The sequence below is a fragment of the Manacus candei genome, unplaced genomic scaffold, assembly GCF_025592945.1.
Source record: "Manacus candei isolate 608988 ecotype Guabito, Panama unplaced genomic scaffold, ASM2559294v1 h1tg000047l, whole genome shotgun sequence".
NCBI classification, from domain to species: domain Eukaryota; kingdom Metazoa; phylum Chordata; class Aves; order Passeriformes; family Pipridae; genus Manacus; species Manacus candei.
In genome coordinates, this window is record NW_026138095.1 from 8,495,240 (window position 1) to 8,517,220 (window position 21,981).

The window sequence follows — 21,981 nt, forward strand, 5'->3', positions numbered from 1 at the left end:
CTTTATTTCCCTCTTGAGTGCAGGGACAGGAAACAGAAAAACAGCAAAGGCAACACAATAAGCCCAGAGCAATTCTATCTGCAGCTCTGGGCATGAAAAATTCAGTCTGGCTGCCTTCCAGGGAAGCCCTGAGACCACACTGCATCTTCAGCCCTCTCTGACCCTCTCCAGCAGCCAAATACCCAACCCTTGCCTTGGCACTCGAGCTAATTTCCCCAGCAGTTCATTCACCACTGCTTGGGTTAATTGTGGTGCTGATTGTCTACCCCTGCACACTTACAGTCCATCACACATCTCACTTTGTGTCCTTTTCCTCAGCGAGGTGTTACTTCTTTTTTTAAATTTATTTACACCAAGCCAAAGAAACCACCTCCACTACTGTTTCCTTTCACAGCTTGTTTTTTTTTATTTCACAATTGTGGTCCTGTTTGCACGGTGGTGTTGCTACAGAAAGCTGATCTTGAATGTCACTTTGCTCATTGTGAACCTCTGTGTGTTGCCCCTCAGAGGTTTTACCCTTTTCCACTAAACCTGCATCTTTTTCCAAAAATGAAATGAAAAGTGGTTGACTATAGGATTATGAGCACTTTGGTTCCTGGATTGGCACCTAATTTGTTAGTTCTTCCCCAGCTCTTCACCCACCCCTGAGCTGGGCTTGCCCAGGGACAAAGTCAGAATTGGTCACAGCACCAAGCCTACCAGAGTTCAAGAAGTGTTTGGACAACGTTCTCAGACACATGGAATAGTCATTGTCTGGAGTGTTCCTTGGTATTTTCTTTGTTGATTAGTTTTAAAAAGAAAAACCCCACATGTAGGTTGTGTGATTAAAGTGGAAAACACCTATTATGTTGTTTATTGTGGTGCTGTTAGGAGCAATTTATACTGTACTGTGCAAGAAGCCTTTGAATCCTTATTTAAAACAAACAAACAAACAAACCAAACCAAACAGCAAAACACTGAAAGAAACAGTCCATTCAATAACCAGCATTTATTTGCAAGATTCATGACATAGTTTTTAATATAGGTATAAAAATAGGAAGCAAGTGTACATCAGAAAAACAATTTTATTCAGGTATGACCATGTGAAGATGGCACCTCTTTGTTCAAAAGTGAACCCGTTCCCACCCCAGCCACCCCAGTGAGCAGATTTCCCTCTCAGGTCTGGTGCACAGCATTTCATGAGTAATATCTGGAGGGAAATGGGCTCTCCTGAGGGGCAGGACTGGATTGGCAAGCTGGGATCTTGGCAGAGCTCAGCTCTGGATAGGAAGGATCCCTGTGCCTGGCTCCGCTCCAGCTACTCACTCATCACGGGCAAACTGATGCTAATCCCTCAAAAAAATAAACAAACACATCAATAGGGAAAAACTCCAGCCTCAGCATGTCCTGAGAAACCACAAACCAGCCCCATCAATCCTGCCCTGTAACAGAGCAATTCGACATCCCTCAGCTCTGCAAAACCAAACACCCTCAGCTGAGCTCCCTAAGCTGTTACTAAACCAAATCTTGAGATTTGTTCTAACCAAATCTAGCTTCCACCTGATTGATGTGAGTTTTGATAAATCCCTGCTTTGATAAGATGGATTTTCAGATCAGACCCACCCACGCCCACATTGGAATGCAGGCATTGGCTTTATCCCAGATTATTTCACCTTGTGTTGGAAAGTGTGGAGTCACTGACCTGGAGAAATGTATTCTGCTGGGTGGCCCTAAGACATGTGGAGTTGGAGACATCACCAGTCCATCACAAACATTTCTGCTGTCCCAAGAAGCCACCATGCCCCAAGTCTGGTCACTTTGCTTGTCAACCAAGTCATGCTGGTATCTCTGACAAAGGCAGTAAGTTAAAATCTAGACTTGATTGCATTCTCGTGGGACTGTTATGACCTTGGTAAGCCCACACATATCCAGCACTTCACCTGTGATGCACCCTGCCACATTTCTGAAGTCTCCTCAGCTCAGAACACATTTCCCTGCTGTAACTTTTGAGTAGTTTGAAGCTCCCTGAGCTCCTGGGCAGACCCACGAGGATTCATGAGAGAACTGTAATCCTTGCATAAGTGGATCCAGTACAACTTATTGAACAGACTCTTCTGAGCACTTACCAAAGCTCAGAACCAGACCTCTCCATCCATCCCACCTTCCCTGAAAGGGTTATTTATCAAAGAAATGAGCCCATATGATGCATCACTGAACTGCAGACACGTGTACAGGGTGCCTGCATTTTGCTATATTTTCTATACATTACCAAAAAAAAAAAAAAAAAAAAAAGAAGAGAAAAGTAAAAAGCAGAAAAAAGCTTTGGAAATTAGTTTTTTTCTTTCCACTGAAAAAGGTGGGTGACAGCACTTTCAGTTCAACTACTGCATCAGATTGTTGAAGCAGCTCTCAGAGAGACCTGTACAGTTGATGTTGATGGTCCCAGCTTAAGCTTCACTGCCCCTGGAGTAGGTGTTGGTTCTGACCAGTGTGTTCCGTCTAGAACTGTAAGACATATCTTCATAAACTACATTTGGGGGGTTTTTTTGGAAGTATTTCTTTATCTGCAAACCAAGGAAAACAGCCATTCAGAACAGAACCTGGAAAAGGACCCCACCAGAGGAGTCAATTTTCATCTCAGGAGTCCATCTACATCTTTAGAAGTCTATCTCTTGGAAGAGGAGATGTACTTTTAAAATTCCTTTCACAACACAGTGGGGTTTTGGAGGACCAAGTGGAAATTTTCAGCCTATTTATTTAACTTTCTATTGTCAGTTTGACACCATTTCACCCATAGTTCCTTCAGGAGTTGGATGTAACTGCAGCTCCTGCAGAAATAAGGCTCATTCTTAGTCTGCTACTGGTGACATGAGAGACCAGTTCCCACAGGGCCACTGAGCTTTGACAGAATGATGCTGCACTACTGGTTTTTAGCAGTGCTGAAGCCACATGTGGAGGGACAAGACAGGAGCCTGTGAATCATACACTGTTAATTTTCAGTAATCTTTATGGAGCAGAATCTATCAGAGACAAATAATTTCTGGGTACTTTCTGCAGTATATGAATATAAATAATCCTAGTAAAGGAAAAAAAATTAGGATTTTTTTTTTTCTAGAATGGGGCAAAATTTTTCTCCTGGTGCTGCTTTCAGACATCAGGCTATTTATAACTTTCTGTTGCCCTTGTGTCCCCCTCCAAACATTCCCTCACATCTCTTACAAGGTTACTGTGTACAGCTCCAGTCCCAATTCACATAAAGTTTTTAAATAAAGGACATTGAGGTACTTTGTCCAGGGAGGTACATACAACACATGGCTGTATTGTTGACCATGTGGCTCACTTGAGCTTTGTTATCAAAAGGCAAACAATTTACAAAGAGTTTAGTTACAGAAACATAAAACACTGTGTTTACTGCAAGAGTTTACCGCTGGGAGACATTAAACAAAGGCAAATAAGAAACAATAGGAAGCCACAGTTCCTAAGGTTTATCAAAAGTTTGCTTCACTCAGCCACTGTTTATAAATAATTTGCTCAACCTGGACACAGTTTTGCTTTGGCATGGTGAGAGCATACTTACATTGACACGGTACAAGGTGCAGCACACCAGTGCACAAAACAGCAGTGCCACCACGGTGAGGAGGGAATAGATGACCCAGGAGCTACCACTGCATGCCTTCTGGGAGTATGCCTGCTCCCCTTCTGCATCGAAAATTATATTATTAGTATTATTAAGAGGTAGAATTTTCTTTTTATTCTGAAAAAAATTGTTTACAGGTCAAGAAAAAAATCAGATATCAACAGCCACACAGCCACATTTTTTATTCCATTAGTATTCTCAGTGGCATCCCCTGGGCTCTTCCAGAGGCTGGTGATGACTGCAGGTGGCATGTGAAGGGTCAGCAAGGAGCACTCTACAAAGGCAAAAGCTGCCACACCACTGAGTAGAAGTAGGACCACACACTCGTGATGGGAAGAGAAAATGCTTTACTCTGAGGGCTCAGAAGGAATTGTCCAACAGCCAGTTTGTGAGCGGCACAGACAGAAGCAGGAGGGTTCTGTGATTTGCCACACTCCCCTGAGCAGAACAGTGCTAGTGGAAAGGGTTCCAGCTCTCTAAAACCTCAGTTGATCCATATCTGAGTAACATAATCACCCTGCTGCTTTGATGTGCTGCTGTCATCCTCCCCAGCTCACTTTGCTGAGCTGTCACCCCAGTTATGTGTGGCAGCACCATGAGACCACAGTCGTCTTTGCAGACTGCAGGTAGATCCTGGGCAGCTCTTAGGGCATTTGGGAACCTTATTTTACAAAGACCTCAGCAAAGCCCAGTGCCCAGGGTTGAACTGCACCAGTAAGATCAAAATCAAGCACTGGATTTCTGGTTCTGTCTTCAGCTTAGCAAATGGTGACAGCACCATCCTGCAGAAAAATAAAACCCCTCTTTGGAGCACACACAGTGCTCAGTGTGTAATAATGGTCTGTGGGGCTTGAAGTACATGCCTGAGGACTTGTTCTGCGCTCCCCAGTGTGACCTATTTTTAAACAGAAAGACTTGCTGTCTGGAATTGTTTCTAAAAGACATTGATGTCACATTAAGATCAAAGAACTGTTGCTAAAAATACTTATTCGTATCCTAAAATTGACAGATTATTCAGGCACACACTGAAATGTTTGTTATCTTATTTCGATATTTTTTAATTCTTTTTTAAGATGCAGGATTATAACAAGTTTTCTCTTCTGAAATGCCCTCTGGTTGGTTGTACAAGGTACATAGAAACACAGTGGCTGTGTTTCTATCTCCAAGCATAACAGGACACTGATGAGGCTGAGCCCACTCTCCAAACTCTCCCAGGTACTGGATGAGCTCTACCCAGGGATTAGTGCTTTACCTGCCCTCACTAGATTTCTGCAAGCTTCTTGCCCACCTTTTGCATTACAACATGCCTATAGTTAGCCATGATTAAACAAGCAAGAGGAACATACCTTTAACCAGCAGCATGGTGCCACTTGCTGAGAGGAGACGGGTGTTTTTCCCATGTTTCACCTCCTCAGCACAGACATAGTTATCACTGTCGTTCTCCTGTAGGTCGTGTAGAGTTATCACCATTTGCTTCCCTTCCCTCGAATACTCCAAGCGCTCAGCAAAGGCAGCTGGAATCCTTGTAGCACTCTGATTTGACACATACAGAACACTTTCAGGCTGCACATGAGTCCTGAGCAAGTAGATCCCTTCGTCCCCACGTGAGCTGCTCATCACACAGGTGATGCTGACAGACTGGCCTTGCTGAGGGCTGGCATAGAGCGGTGACTGCTTCAAAGCCCCACCAGTTTTAGCTAAAGACAAGAGAGATTAATGGCTGTCACGTAATTATCAGGGTGCATTTTAACCAGGGAGCAGATGCAGAGGTCACAGACAGAAAGAACAGGCCGCAGAAATTTAGATAAAATGAATTTTTTAACAGGCTACCTTTACACGTGCCTTGAGAAGAAGGATATATTTTAGCACACCCTGGCATGTTTTCCTGCCTCAGGATCTGAAAGTAGGACTGACCAACAGGTTTACCTGGTTGTAAAGGGTCTGTACCTACCTAAAAAATACATATACTGATCCCTTCTAAGGGAATACAGCCTCTTCAGCATGTCCTTGGACATGGATCACTGACTGCTTTCTCCAGTGAGATGAAGACATAGGAGGATCTGGGGAATATTGGTCTGGATCAACTCATACAATGTGAGTCCCATCAATGTTGAAAATTATGTTCAAAAAGTGATTATTAATGGTTTGCTGTCCAGCTGGGAAGACATTCCACTGAATTCCTCTGAGGACAGACCTTGTTCCTTTTAAAATTATCATTAATGTGGGTGAGGGAATGAAGACAGAATGTATCATGGTTGTCAAAGGAAAGTGGCAAGCATTTTAGAGAAGAGGGTCAGAATCAAAAAGAGAGATAAAGTAACTTATAAAATAATTTGAAGAAACAGTACACAATAAACAAGATGGAATTCATTTGAGAAAACAGCCAAGGAGTTTGAAAAGAGAAGCCTAAGGAAGAACATGATAGTTTCTCATGGATATAAATTACAATTGCTGATCCAGCCATCAATTAGATTTCACATGCCTTGGGGACAGGAAAGGAAGAAAACTCTAAATTTTGGTAAAGATATTTCTCATTAGATGGTCTCATCAGAAGGATGGGTACATAGAGGAATAAGCTGCCAAAGAACAGAGGGGACTCAAACCCTCTTCTAATGCAAAAGAAAATAAAGACAGAAAAATTGTTCCCCCAACCACAAAAATCTGCCAAAGGGAGCACTTGTGCCCATTCATCAACTATTAAGAACAGAAAAAAGCCTGTACCCACTCATGCCCAACTTGCAGACCCTGCCTAGCACCAGCTCCCAATAAGTACCAATATGTCATTTAAGATGAAATAGTAAAAAAGCCCCAGAGATTTGCAAAAACTGTTATTAAAAAAAAAAGTCTCATTGCTCTGCTAGTTATTCGTAAAGATTTCACAGATTGATTTGGAAAAAGAGCTCTAGATCATCACTGTTTCCAAACTGCTGCAGCTACCTATGACTAATAGGTGAAAACCTGTAGGTAGAATTGAATCAGTCACAAATTGATGTTCTAGGGTGGATGGGGTTTTTTTGGTACTGTACTATCTAATGCTCTTTCTTCAATATTTCAGGGCCCACACTTTCCTTCAAATCTGTTCATCACCTGAGCAGACATGAGTACAGTTCTTTCAGACTCTCCCTCCCATTGTTCTTGCTTCCAATCTTTGATTTAAAATACAGGTCTATATTCAATAATTCATGACATAAAAGGTGGAATTGCAATACCTTTCACCACTACTATGGTTCTCCTCCCATCCAGTATTTTGTGATGGTCATTGACTGTAACATACTCAATGCATAGGTAGATATTGGAGTCAGATTCCTGCACATTGTGCAAAGTTGTCCTGTAATTCCTTCCTTCCCTTGAACACTCGGTGCGACCAGTCAAATCAGGAGAGATATTTGGAGGATTGTCCTTGGGAAAATATATCATATTGACTGTCTTTCTGCTACTTTTCAAGTGCATTCCCAGGTGCTCTCCTAAACCACTGATTGAGCAAGTTATGCTGATGGAGTCTCCTTCCCAAACACTGAGAACGTCTGTTGACTGCTCATTTTCTCCACCTAAAGATAAGAAATGCAATTGAGATGGTAATACCAGAGTTCTTATTGATCTTTTAATATCAAAGTAGTTTTCAGAACCAACAACTCTGTCAACAGAACCGCTCTGTAGGACTGGACCTTAGTCTTGCTATGCTGTGTATGTCATCTCTTGGCTGCCCTGGACCCTGTAGTGCCTTTCATGCCCATTGAACTGTTCAACTCAGCACCTTCCCAAAGCTTAAAAGGCCTTGGCAAAAAAGTGTCTCCTGTCACTCGTGCAAAAAATTTAGTTTGCTCGGTTTAGATTCTCAGAATGATCCTATTAGTTCTCAAAATACAAGCTTCACTGAACTCAGCCTGACAGTTGGAGCTGTTTGAGGGTCTAAATCTGGAATTCAAAGGTAAGAAAAAAATGACAGAGAATGGAGGAAAAAATACACCTTTTTTTTTTTTTCTTTTTAAAGAAAGGAGCATTTAGCAACACTAGGAAACTGGATAATACAGCCTCTCGGGAAGAGGACTGCAGAGGGTGTAACTCCAATCTATAGTAAGAAACAAAGGTACCAAAATGTGTAATGAGACATCTTTGAGTTCTCTGATTACCTCAGGATCAAAAGAAACTGAACAGTAAATATTTGTGTAATGAATAGCAAGAAACAAAGGGATCAAATGGGAAACACCAGAAAGAAATTACATCAGAAGCAAGGAAAGAAAAATTAAATAGAGAGTACTGCGTGTCTAGGACAAACACAGTTTAGAAAAGGTTGAATTGTTCAATGTTGAGAAGCAAATTAAGGATCCATACATACTTAGGACAATTTACTTTAATAAAGAAACAAACATAGAACTCAAACACAGAAAGTCCAGATTGTTGGAATATAGATACAGTAGGTCACTCCAGCTGACCAGACATGGGCATGTTCCTCCTACAACACTTAGAGAAGGAATTAAGGCAACCCAGGAGTCATGAGCAATTATCTCCCAAAGCAGCAGAGAAATGGGGTGAGGGATAAGGCTGGAGAAGTGCAGAGCACTCAGCCTTTACCATCAGGAAAGGAAAGCCCATCAACCTAAAAATCAGTACTTCCAAACTGACCCAGTTTAAACTTTTCTGTGACCTAAGACCTCACAAAGTTAATGACAAGCAGAAGCAGCCCATCACTCATATTCTCCAGAGATCAAGGTAGAAGCTCAGGAGTTAAATTATATTTGCAGAAATCAGCATTGACTCCTAAATAACCACTAACTAAAGAACTTTCTCACCAGTTTCACTGCACCTTCCTTTCAGACACACTGATTTATAGATAATATGTTTTTCTCAAGTCACCATCCTTTCCATTGTCAATGGTGATGGGGAAAAATGAGTGACTGTTTGGAGACTTTTTCTTTCCTCAGCCTGTTCCCCTCAGAAATTCACACTGTTTACCCTAAGTGTGCCTCCAGCTTGTAGTCTTAATAACCACAGCAACATTCAGCAGTGGATATTTCTGGTAAGGCTTTATTCCACCTTCAATAAAAATGCCCCTAGTAAATATAAATATTCATTTCTGTCAGTAGTGGACTCCCCCATCATCCTTAAAAATACAGATACAGTTGATCTGAAATTACTGGGAAAACACTTGTACAGAGAATGATTGCTTTGTAGAAAAGTTAAGATCATAACAATTTTTCTTTTCTTCCCCTACAAGTTCCTTTTTTAATTTCAGAGATTTTTTTTTTCCCCCAAAGTTCCACCTGCTTTCACTAATAGTGAATCTGGTAGGAAGCTGTTTGAGAAAATAGACTGAAGTAGGAGGGGGATTGAACACAATGAAGCAAGAAAGAGGAAGGAAAACACTGAACTGGAAGAGCATGTACATCATACCTACCAGTCTGGGCAGGGAAGCACGGGAGGAGCAGCAGACAGAGGGATGCAGTTGGGAGACAGGACATCCACAGCATTTTCAAAGGTCTCTTTAGTTGCTCTCTACAATCTGACTGATGAGTTAAAGACCTGAGGAAAGGGCTGATGCCCCAAGCTGGCCTGTTGCCTTTCAGCTACATCAGCTCTCTACTACAAGAAGCCAGTAGGATGCTGCTTTTGCTTTTCTATTCCAGTGAATGTGACAGAGAGGTGTATCTTGATGTTGACTTCACACTATAACCGCCCCTGGTTTCCTGCTACTGAGCAACTCCCAGCCCTGAGGGTAGGAGTAGAAAGTTGTCTATGGTGAGCACCCACCTTCCCTTTGAAGACAACTGAGAATAGAGACACTCACTCAAATTTGCCCTTCACAGCACCCAAGCCAGGCAGTTGTCCTTCAGTTGTGGCCTCACTGGAAATGTGGCTGCCTGGTACAATCAGTTCAGCCTGTCACTGTTCCCACAGGCTTAGATTGGTGGCTGCAAATGCAAAAGTCTTGGCTTTGTAAGGAGCAAGGAGATGAGAGATGCTCTGTTACTTCAGCTAAACCTTCAGTTATTATACCAGCCCTGCACACAAACCAGCAGCTTGGATCTGCATCTTGGCAATGACAACGGGAATAAATTCCCAAGCTGCAGCACAGGACGTACCTCCCACGGGCCCCTGGCTTCACATTTAACAACCTTTCTGTGTGTCTGCAGTGCACAAGAGCTGAAAAGCACCAGCAAAGGGGAACCAGCTACAGCTCACATGTAGCTCCTGCTCCCTCCCCAAGAGGATGAAAAGCTCTTCTTCTGGGCACTGCTCTCTGTGGGAATACAAAAGGGAAGGGAGTGTTCCCCAAGAATTTCCTGAATGCTTGAAAGCTCAGAAATTTCATCAATTATTGTAAAGGAAAGAGAGTTCAGGCAGGTTGTGAAATGAGCTTTCAATTAGCCCCACAAAGGCTCACTGCTGGCTAGAAAAGCAGATGCCAGAAGACATCTCTTACTCCCTGTCTTTGCTTTTGCCATATGTAAGAAATGAATGATGACAATAATACTGGATTGTGAGTTTGGGAATGATGGGATGGTGATGCTTTGTCAAGGAGATTAACAGACCAAATAACAATACCATCAATACAGGGCTACCAAGGAATAGCCAGATCTTAAGGAGCTGTTTTATTGTCACTAGTATAGTAACACAAATTGAAGATTAAAATCAGTCAAAAGAAGTTGCAGCTACAAAATTATGGCATTTGGTGAGTCAGGCATCTTAGTATTGTTAGTCCTTTTTTTATTTCATCAGATGATCTTCCAACCCAAACCATTCCATAATTCTGTGAATAAAAATATTTGCCTATCTATGTATGTTGCAAAACACAAAGCACTTGCTGAGGACAAACCCAGTAGACATCTCCAGGAAGCAGAGCACACAGCTGGAGATAATTCAGCTGGTTTAAGGCTGTGCTGCTGAGTCAGCCACACACCTTGTGATAGCTCCTCAGCCAAGCACCAGCAGAGAATGGGAGATCCAGGGTGCTGCTTGTGCTGCTCGTGCTGCTCGTGAAGGCCTGGAGCTGGACAATTGTGGAAATTACAGTCTTTGGTGAACATGTGGATGTGGTGAAGGTGCATTTGTGAAAACCAGACCATTTGTGAATATGGGACCAGGAGGTCTCATGGAACATCAGGCTCTGTTGCTTCAGCTGGTTGCTGTACATCAGGACAGAGGAAGATGCTGCTGGCATAGGGATCTTCTCACTCGTAGATAGTTTTCAAGCCTTTGTGAGGCTCTCTTCATCTGAAGCCTGTCTGTTTATTCTGAGAGCTGCAGAATTGAAAGAAAAATATCTGTGAGGCCAAAAAGGGCACAGGCCAGTTTCAGTGAGAATTGTAATCCAAATGCCTGTATTGGAAAAGACCTCCAAGATCATTGAGTCCAACCTTTAACATTCTAGAGACAACTTAACAGCAAAAGATCTGATGGAATGCTATGACAGTCTTAGGGAAACAACAGGGAAAAAGTACCAGCATTGGCAAGGACTTCTTTAGAGGAACTAAAACTAACAGACTTGCAGGTGTTTTTTCCCAATTTAGGTTTATCTGCAATTATTGATCAGCTCACTGCTACCCATCTCAGACAGACCCACAGGCCTTGTGTTTCTCCACAAATCCCCACCAGGAATGGTAGGTGGGATGCTTTGCCATATGACAGCACAGTTGCATCCCAAGTCCTAGTCTGTATTGGAGTCCAAATATTTCTGGAGTAAGAGGTGGTTTAATATTATCTTGAAGAACTCTGGTCTCTGTGTTGGGAGGGAGGAGGGAAGAGCAGAGGGTAATACAGAGGAAGGCTGGTGTTTCCAGACTTTATTCACATGATTCCCTATTCACTCCACAGAACCTATCCCAGCTATTTCCACCCAGGGAACTGGATCCCCCAGAGGGAAGGCTGAGCCCTGCCATTGCTTCCTCCTCACTTCAGGAGGGAGCAGTGAGGAGATTTATTCTGTGCTTATTTTTCATAACAAACCCATCCAGACAACATAATGGAGATGAGATCCAGGAAGAAAACCCTGTATGTTTTTCTCACTGCCAGGTGTGGAACCCACAGGAAACCAACAATTTGTCAGACAGTACCTTGAATAATCCGATGCCGCCGATAGCAATATGCAGTGACCGTTCCTGCACAAAGCACAAGGAGCAGCAGGAATGTGACAGAGATGATGATGTCGCTCCTTCTACCTGGAGAGTAGAAGAAAATAAAGAGAAGCCCAGTGAATCAAACAGGTATGCCAAGCCATGAGCCTCCTTCATAAGCACCACCCTGAGGAACTGAACCTGGTGCATGAGCAGTGTGCCCCAAAACAGCTGATAAAGAGAGAGGGAACCTTTGAATGAGAGAGCAAACAGCCTCTGGCTCAGGATACCTTAATAAAGGTACCTGTAACAATGCTGACTTCATCAGCATTCAAACTTAAGTCTTGACTCCCCACCACAACAGATATCATGAATGTTTTCCTCTTCCAAAAAACCCCAAACCAAGAGGTGTGAGAGCCATCCTTAATGATGGGTTCAAAGGCCATTAAGGACATCCATTTTCACTGGTTTTTAAAGACCTGTTTGTCCATCACTAAGGAAGACAACAGGGATCTCCATTGTGAAAGAAATTTGAATATAAAACTAACTTTAGGTGACTTAATATGGAGGCAAAGTCTCATTTATCCCTGACCACCAAGGGGAATTCTTGGGAACTGGCTGCATGCTCATCACGTACCACCTTCCCTCAGCACCCCTGTATCCATTGCTCCATGTAAAACTCTGTTCACATCAAGCTCTCTGGGCAAAACACTCTCAAAGCAAAGAGAAAACAAACTTGTGGAGAGATTAACCTGGAATTTCCTCACCAAGGATACCAGCTGGTGCTTTTCTAGTTTCTGCACCTGACATTTCAGTGTGGCACTTCAGTGTAAGATTGGACTCCCAGATATTTGTTTCTGCTTCACAGCAAAGTTTATTCTCCTCAGGACTGATGCTACCTCTCCCATTTGCTGAGAAAGCTGAAAGATAAAAGAAGTTTTGATTATAAATACAGATCAAGATCTTCAATCAAGGGTTCAAAAGGTTGAAGAGGTTCATAGGTTAAACAAGTGGGTGATGTAGCACAGAAGGGTGGGGATTGCCATGACTGCTACAAGTTGGGGATGTTTCATTCCCCAGCTGTTCAAATCAACTACTGACATTTAGATTTTCTCCTCACTAAAGCTGATGAACTGTTCTGTGAGCCAATAGTGGAAATACTCACGTTACAAGAAGGCAAAGAAGGTCTCCCATGTAATTAAGAATATCAAAACATTGGTAAAAAGCTTAGCATTACCTTGATGTAATTAAAATCCATTTTAATAACAATTAGGACACAATTTTGCAGTTCCCTTTTTGCATAGGAACCAAAGAGGGGGAACAAGCAAGACCAGCAGCTGTGTAGATCTCAGAGACCCCAGAGTGCATCTCCCACTGACCCTGCATCCCACTGGGATTATATAATTTAGTCCTCTTCCAAGAGAACCTTGAGAACTCCTTCCTGCCTACACATCCCAGACTCAGCACCTCCACCCGTTACCCTCTCAAGGGACACAGGCACCCATGGCTACAGTGACTTCCAGTTTTCACCAGGGAGGTTTCAGTGTCACCCAAACTTTTCACAGGATTAACAGCATGTAGATATTTTGGTGAGCAAAAACACAGGAGAGTAAAAGCCAAATTGTACTGATGGAAGCAGGTAGGATTCATACATTACAAATTGACACAGAATTTGACCATGAGAATTGATGTTCAAACAAAAAAAAAAGGCCAGAAAAAAAAAGCCTGTATAAATCAGAATAATATGTGTTTATCTGAATCTAGTGCAGTTTTAAGCAGTGTCTGACCTGAGAGAATTCAATTCGTTTTCTGAATTATTTTTTTTAAGAGAAGAAACTCATTCTGTCAAGTTAGTTTACTCATGAACATCACTGTCTGCACAAATGTATAACAGTTCACTTTCATCACCAGAAATATGTTTCCCATCTGTTGATAACCAGCTCCCCAGCAGATCATACCTGTAGAATTCAGGATGGCACACGAGTGTCCAATTCCCCCTGTTTTTACCCAGACGATGCCATAAATTCCTTCAGGAGAAGTATTTCCTTGCTGAAAGCACACAAGGATGAGTGTTTTCCTGGTCACCAAGTCAATTTTTCCCTTGTTTTCTGTTTTAGCCATTTTTACAAATCTTTCAAATCTGCCTGATTCACATTCACTGATTGCACAGTCTTTACAGTAGTAGACTGTCACATTTGTTTTGCCAGAGGAAGAGTTATGTGTCCTCTCAGTAGGGTGACCACTGGCCATGGCAATATCTAAAGGAGAAAACAAAGAAAAAGTATTTTCTACCAGTTTACTCCACAGGTTTAGTGTTAGAGAATGGGATGAGTTTGGGTGGACAGGTCCAGTCAGGGCTTAGGAGACATTGTCTGCCAATGAGCAAATTTTACACAGTATTGGGGCCAGTCCACAAGATAATCTGGGGGCAGAAATAGGATATCATTTCCTTACTGCTGTAACTGTTTTAAACAAGGAAGTTGGCACCTTGGGAAGTCAACTGAAAGGCTTTTCTCTTGCTGAGCTCAGATGTATCATCTGTTCTTGTTTCCTTTCCTTCCCAAGGCCTTGGCACAATCCTTTCAGGTGTCTCTCCAGCAGACTGCCAGATCCCAAGACCAGTGAAGTTCACAGCTGCCAGACTGCACACACTGGGTGCAGTGTGCAGGTTTACTCATCCAGACTCTCTCAGGGAAAAACCAGTCCATCAGGAGAGGACTCGCCTCATCTGACATCAGACAGACCCAAAGAGTCACCCCTCCCAAAACAGGGCATTGGGACAGGTCAAACAAACCCACCTTCACCTTAATTTCTTTTCTCACCCTAGAGCTTTTTTGGTTTTAGCTTTAACTGGGCACAGCTGAGCTTTCTAAGAACAGCTAAAAGTTTTTTAGCTACTGATGTGCAGGGAAAAGCACTGAGGTCATACAAGGAGACTCACTTGGACAGGGAGCTGCAACAGCCAGGAGCAGGAAACACAACCCCACGAGGTGGGGAGAGTCCATCTGGCTGCCCTGGGTGCTCAGTTCCAGTGGTGCTGGATGTTCTCTGAGATCCTCTGTGGTCCCAGGTCAGGCTCACCAGGCTCCTCCCTTAGTCATCTTCCTGTTGGGACATTAAATGCAGTGTTTAGCATCCATGATCTCTTATTATCTTTCTCCAGACAAAAAGAAATCAGCTGCCAGGCCAAGTGCTGTAAGGCTGCTCCTGGCCAAGACATCTGGAATGGAAGGAATGGAAGGCAAAGGAACACTCCTGCTGCTCAGCTCTCACTACAATGGCTTTTGCAAGTGCCAAACTCACACCCCTTTCCACCTCTGGCTCAATCACAGCAGCAGGAGACTCGTGGTCCTTCTGTAGGGAAAGGGCAATCCCTCCTGAGCCTGTTGGGCAGCAGGCTCCATGTCCAGGTCCTTCAGGCTCCTCAAACAGTGGCCCTGCACACATCCCTCAGCAGTACATGCAACAAATAACAGCCTGACTCGCTGTCGCTTGGAAAACACACCAAAAAATTAGATAAGAAAGATATTTTGTGCTGAATGAGTGTTTCACTTGACGTAAGATGAAATATTTACTGTCAAATTGAACTCTGTTTTTAGTTTAGAAGTCTGACAGGAAATACCAGTTCAAATCAAATGAACAAACGAAAACTTGGTATTTCCTTCCAAAAAAATCTCCTGGCTTTAGTCAGAAATTCATTCTCAGTCGTTTCAATGAAACTGTGAATGACTTTGTGAAATATGTTTTAGTAAAATACAAGTTTCACTTTCCAAATAAGAAAAAAGAAAATTGAAAAAAAATTAAAACTATCAGCCTGGCTCTGGAAAACAGAACCTGCTTTGCTCTTGGGAGCTTTTCATTAGAAGCTTTCATTAAACAACTGTCACCACCTGAGAAGTACCTTGAGGAAATTTCCAAATTAATTATACATTAATTCCTAATTATGCAGTAATTCTTCATCAGAACTTAATAAATGCTTGTCTCTCATGGTCTGTGCTAATCTAGAGCTGCTGAGAGTTCCACCCCAAAACCAGATGACACAGGAGAAACAAAACCCTCAAGGCAAGCCCATTCCAGCTGCCAACAGGCACAGGAACCAGCTGCAAAAGTTCCCCCGGAATAAAACCCGGGACACCTCTGCAGTGCCTCAGGCTGCTGACACCCACACATGGGATGTGCCGGACCGGTCCTGGCTCTGCTCCACACACACCTTCCGAGGCGAGATCCGTCCACTTCCACTTCACACCACACGAGGGACCAGTGATTCCACCTTACACACACAGCTCCTGCTCCCCTCTACAGTCCTGCAAGGATTTCCTCTTGCTCCACCAACCCATTGATGCAACAGCATCACTTCCAGCAGTGTCCTCTCTCAAAGTTAACTCTTAACTGACCTGAACAGTTAAGAGACCTGAATATTCTCACACATTTTTTTGTGCTTATTCCTACTCCAGCACAAGTTAAACAGTTCACTGCCCTTCCAGTGTGTGTTTTCAGGCTTTCTGACCTCTGCCTCTGGCACAGCTTCAGCAGGGCCCCCCCAAGGTGACCAGAGCAGAGCTGTGGTGGGGGGTCACCCCAATCCCAGCCACGGGGGCTGGCAGAGCAGGGCTGCTGCCCCAGGGTTTGGATGTGCTTCCCTCTCCAGCCAACCATTAAGCACAGTCATGGACCCACAAAATCCAGTGCTGTTCTCCAGCTGTAAACAGTGCAATACGTTTTCTAAAAGATTTATTTGGTACCCTAAAGATCCCACAGAGAATGCTTAAGTTTCACTCAGTTTGGAGAAAATAATGCTACTGAAGGAAGTAAGGCTGCAACAGAATAAGCCCCAAAGAACTTCAGAAGATCCTACAGATTTTGTTTTCTACTCTAAGTCCTTTCACAGAAAAGGAACAGTATTTACAGAAGAAATAATTTTTCTATCACTTTCTGTACCAGTTTCACTCTTTGATCTCCTGAATACCACTCTCAACAAGCCTTTACAGGAAGAAAAACAACAAAATGAAATCATGGGAAGGGATGAAACAGCTCTTTCCTGAGTGAGCCTATGACTGCAGTTTGTTTTTACAGCTCCAACAAGGCAGTGCAGAGAAAGCAACCAGCAGGACATTGTGGCTGAGCTGAGAAATCTCTGCAAAAATCCTGAATGTAAAGCACACTTTGGCTTCCCACCAACTGCTCTGAAAAGAAATTCCACAGTAACCATTAGAAAACACTACTAATTTTTTTTATGCTTGCAGCACATTAGGAAGAGCAGAATGAATGAACTGTTCCACTGATTTAACTTCTTTTATTTCAAAACCTCTGTCCTTATTTACTAATGTTCTGTGGTTTTGGTTCTGTTTTGTTTCATTCTGAACCCAGAGCCACCAGGCTGGGGGTTTTTGTTGCTTGATGAAGCTGTTGGGTTTCTGCACTCACACAATCAGTGCAGAGCTGCGTGGAAGTTGCCAGCCAGGGCTACAGAGGTGGAGTTATTTAGTGAGAAAGATCACAAGCACCAGTAACACACATTCTTCCTTATGGAGAAAATGTGCAGCACACTAAACACTTCCCTCCTGCCACAGCCATTTCAGTGCCCATTTCTAAATGTCTACTTAAAAACCAGGAAGCAAGAATTAGTAAGAGAACAGACTGACTGTAAGACAGGACCCTGTAAAGAAGAAGACAGTGTGAGTACCTCAAAAGCTGCTTTGCCTGAGGAAGCTTTCCTGCCTCTTCCATTCCCTTCTCCGAGTGCCTGAGCAGTTCTTTCCAACTCCCAGTCATTCAGCTCCTCTTCCAGAGCCCTGCACAGGAGATGCAGAAGCCACTTGGATCCCAGAGACGAAGGCACACTAGGGGCTCCTCCTTCTTTATAATGCAACTAGGTTTCATAATGGATTTTCGCTTTCGCTTCTGGACTGAGGTCAGCAGTGTCACTGAGCAACGCAACAAGGCAAGTCCAAGCTGCTGCATGGGATTCTGCAGTTGGAAAGCATGGAAAAAAAACCACACCTCGTAAAAAACTTGCCAGGAACCTGCTTGTGGTTAAACCTGAGCGGAAACCCTGTCCCTCTGGGCGTTGCAACAGCAATGTAAAAGACTGGATTTGAGATCTGCTCCTGAGTCTGGTGCTGCAGGGGGGCCCAGAGCAGGAGAATCTGAGGTGCTGAGCTTGGTTTGCTCCCTGGCAGGGATCAGTGCTGAAGGATACCCTGCTAGAACACACCCCAGGGCAGCAGCAGCACTTCTGCTCTTTGACTGAAGTTGTGTCCATCACATAACTTGCCACGAGCCACTGGGACCAGAGGGAGGGTAGAGGTGAACCAAAGGAACTCCCAATGAGCTATTCTATGATAAACTCAGCTGACTCTGGCACCACAGGACAGGGGGAGGAAAAGTTCAGTGCCCATAAGCACTGGGGACAGATGAGGGTAAAATCTGCTGCCTTCTTATCTCTGTTTTGGGTGGGGTTTTTTAGGGTGGCAAGGAGGCAAGTCAAGCTATCCAAGTTGATTTTAACCATCAGCAAAGCAGTACAAGGTTACAGCCAAGAAAGTGACCTGGAGAGTGGCTGACCCTCTCCTTTCCCCTCTTCCCTATAAGCCCAGGTAGATCCACAGAGCCATAAGCTCTTTTCCTTGACTTGACTGTTGTCCTCAGCATCCATAACAAGCTTTTCTCTTCCCTCAGCATTGCCCTGCAGTTCACAGTCGCCCTGTGCAAGGTGTCCCACAGCCAGTCACAAGCAGCACTCCCAGGCTGCCATAAACTTTATCTGGATCTAAAAATAGCAATGTTTTCTCCGAGTACATAGTCCACTCTTTCACCAAAACACTTCTTCATTACACCTTGTCCCTAGTTTTATCATGTGACCCACAGACCAAAAGGTTTGCAAACTGTGCTCCAAGAAGAAACCAGTGCTCCTGGAAGGATTAAAGTGCTTGGTTTATCCTAAATGCTGCAGCACCTGGTCCCTTGTCGTGGAAGAGATGGAGGCTGAGCCTGGGCAGACACAATTTCAGGGGTTTATTTAGCAGATATCATACAGAAGTGCTCAGTTTCAATTTAATCACAGTGCTGCAAAACCACAGTGCCCCTCCAGTGAATTTGGGTGGTTTGGTTTGCTCTTACAGTCCCAGTTCAAGGCAGCAGCTTCTGTGTTAGAAAAATGCTCCAATGCGGGGACATTTGTCTGCCATCACACTTTCCTGTTCCAGGCTCAGGACATTAAACTTGAGACATTTACTTAAAAAGAAACCCAAACCACACCACACCACCACCACCACTAAACCCAAACAAGCCAACAAAAAAACCCACAGCAAAACCCCTTGTTTCCCTTAGCTTGTGCCCTTCCTGCCCTGGCCTGGAAGGGTCACCTCCAGCATGCAAACAAGGCTTCCACATCTCTGGGGGAGAAGTTAAAGATTGACATCAGTTCCAGGGATAAAGCACGAGGTAAATGCAGCCACTCTCACAGTAGGTCCCAGGTCTGCAATTTTTTTCCTTACATTCTTCCCCCCTGGCTCTTGGGCACAGTCTTTAACAGTGACTTCACAGCGACCTTATGATCAAAAAAACCCAACTGTGTGCCCGTCACAAATGGTCCTGAGTGCTAATTCACAGATTCTGACAGTGACCCCTGGCAGCAAAGGTCTCACTGGTTGCTGCTGGTTGGGCTGAGTTGCTCAGCCAGGACTGGCTTAACATATTTTAATGTCCGATGCAAATTATAACAAGAAAACAAGCTGTAGCTAAGGAGTGTAGCAGCAAAAATGTACCTTGGGTTTTTTTGGATCTCCAGAGGATTGCTTGGTTTGAGGAATTGCTAACAGGACTAAACCCCTCACTCAAATTCAGCCCAGCTAAACAGCAGCTGTCCTAGTGCAAGCTGTCAGCACAAAAGATATCAATATTCTGAGAATCTGACCCAAAACTTTGATTTTTCTTTCGTCTTAATCATTTTTTACAGGAAGAGTTAGTTTCCAAGCACAGAATTTGGTAATACCCAACCACAGGAGCTGTTTCAGATTAGCCTCTTCCTCAGCACCCCAGCATTGAGTTCCCCAGACACTGTATTCATGTGATTTTTCCATTTTCACTGTTCCCTGTGAGTGGTGCCCAATTCCTCAAATGCCTGCTTTCTGCAAGCATAGAGCAGAAGTCCAGGGGAAACGTCTGCTGCCTAATCTAGAATTTCTAGGAACAGGCAAAGAACTTCAGTACTTAAAAACTCCTTTGAGAAGTTTATTTTACTTTGTACAGTTAGAGCTTGCACCGCATCCTTTGATGGTAAATTAAGTATGTGTTAAATAGAAAAAAATATGAGTTATTTATGCCTTCAGCAAGGATTTTCCCCTTCTCCTACTTACCCAAAAATATGCTTGAGGAATTTACTTATTCATCAACTAAATTGTGTTTATATTGCAATAGTCCTAGAAACTCTACTCCTGAACGAGGCTTCATTTTGACTTTCAAGAGTGAAAACCTCCAACATGGACTTTCTCCTATAGCCAAGGAATCTTATACTTTGATCCACCCTGACAGCACAAACCCCCTTTCATTGAATACAGAAATACCCAGAATAGTAACATTAACCAGAAACTCAACATGAGAAATGAACCAGAAGACATGAGATGAAAATCAAATGCTGTGATCACAGAAGAACCTAGAGTTTTTCTTAGCTATATGCATGACTACAAGAAGTGGTTTGGGCTTCTATTCCTTTCTGCTTCAAGCAACTGTTACCTTTTTTTTTAATATATGTCTTATTTCATGTTCCAGGAAATTGAAAGCAATAGGGTAGCTCAGGGATCTATCCCAAGTCTCAGAATTAACAGTCAATGTCCCATTATACCTTTGGTCTCAGTATGTTTTCTCACTGGTTTTGGCTTCAAAGCCTCACTTATCTACAACACCTCTGTTTTCACATTTGTGAGGTATTCCCCTGCCAATCTGGTACACCAAGAAAACAGACCATGAAGTAATTTATGGCTGAAAGATAAAAATTGTAACTATAACGGCTTATGATTACAATTGGTCTTTCATGACAAAAAATGATCTTTATTGCCAAGTAATTCACCAGTCAGGCACAAATTAAAGCAGGATCCAAAGCCTTCCGTGAAAGGAAACTAAAACAAATTCTCAGAACTATTCTTGCTTAATATCAAAACTAGCTGTTACACTTTTTCCTTTAATAATAGTAAACAAGTATCATAAAAGAGAAACTGCAATTTAAATCCAGACTGTGATCCCCATTTTTTTTTTATTACTCTTTGAAAAAAACACCGTGGTGACCTTAAACAAATCTTTGTTTCTCCACTGCTAAACAGGATATAAGGAATTGTTTTTTCCTGAAACGTGAGCTGTCTGAGACCGTAAGACAAAGCACATAAAGTTACACAGGTTTTGGTTTCCAAATCTCTCTTGCCTGCAGTACCACCACTTTCATGTTCGTGATGGACTCCCTGGTTAATCTGTTATTTATGTCAATAAAATAGTGCATGATGTAATTTATGGCTGTGATATAATGAGAATCATAAGTTTTTTATGACAACGAACGCAGTGACAACAGTTACCTTTATTGCCAAGCAGTTCACTGGTTAAACATCCACATAGCACCAGACAGCTGCTCACACAAGGAAAGGTAGAGCTTTTCTCAGGCACAGATCTTCAAGATTCACCAGATTCAGTTCCCTGAGGTTTCCATATCACCATAGGAGCAATCTGGTTGCTCAGTTCAGGGCTGCAGCTTCTGTATTAGAGAAATGCTCCAGTGCCAGGACATTTGGCTACCATTACACTCATGTTGGAGGCTCAGGGCATTAAAGACCTATTACATGGTTAAGAACCCATGTAATAATCACACACCCAAAGTTGAATTAACATCACTCCTTGGTACATTTTTACATCTGCTTTCCCCCTGCCTACCCTGAGCTTTAGTCCAGGCTGCCACCTTCTCTCTGAGTGCTTGGCTCAGGCTTTTCTAGCTTCTACCCCGTCCCCCCTCCCTTCAGGTCAAAAACCAGCAGAGCATGTCCCAAAGGCAGTTGGAGGAAATTGCGCCTTCTGCAAGTGGATGCTGGAAAATTACAGATATTTTAGGGCAGCCAGCAGCATCCCATTGATAGGCCAAGCACGTGGCCTCCTCCAGCAGCTCCCTCTGGCCAGGGATCCCCACTGCATGGCAGATATGGTACCTAGGGTTTCTGACTGGCAGACAAATGTCTACCCCTTGTCTAAGGTTTCCTTTAAGGTAACATCTCAGTGTATGATCCTCACACACATACCTTGGTGGTGACATAAATTTACACATTTTAAGTGTTAATG

At 43.2% G+C, this 21,981-nt stretch overlaps 1 protein-coding gene across 4 annotated transcripts; it reads right to left on the minus strand.

Moving 5' to 3' along the window:
• Nucleotides 1-985: 985 nt before the first annotated feature.
• On the minus strand, nt 986-21,653 carry CD7 (CD7 molecule). Of its 4 annotated transcripts, XM_051797555.1 has the most exons (11): nt 21,231-21,653; nt 17,351-17,459; nt 14,609-14,772; nt 13,626-13,925; nt 12,420-12,587; nt 11,668-11,772; nt 9,012-10,855; nt 6,826-7,164; nt 4,963-5,313; nt 3,557-3,678; nt 986-2,543 (listed from the first exon to the last, which is right to left on the minus strand). In XM_051797555.1, exons 7-11 carry the CDS (start codon nt 9,082-9,084, stop codon nt 2,427-2,429), a joined length of 1,002 nt encoding a protein of 333 aa, XP_051653515.1. In that variant the 5' UTR covers nt 9,085-10,855; nt 11,668-11,772; nt 12,420-12,587; nt 13,626-13,925; nt 14,609-14,772; nt 17,351-17,459; nt 21,231-21,653; the 3' UTR covers nt 986-2,426. The 4 variants fall into 4 exon arrangements, with proteins under 4 accessions (XP_051653515.1, XP_051653514.1, XP_051653513.1 ...); XM_051797554.1 differs by lacking the exon at nt 17,351-17,459 and having other exon boundaries at nt 21,231-21,652; XM_051797553.1 differs by lacking the exon at nt 21,231-21,653 and having other exon boundaries at nt 17,351-18,434.
• Nucleotides 21,654-21,981: the final 328 nt, after the last annotated feature.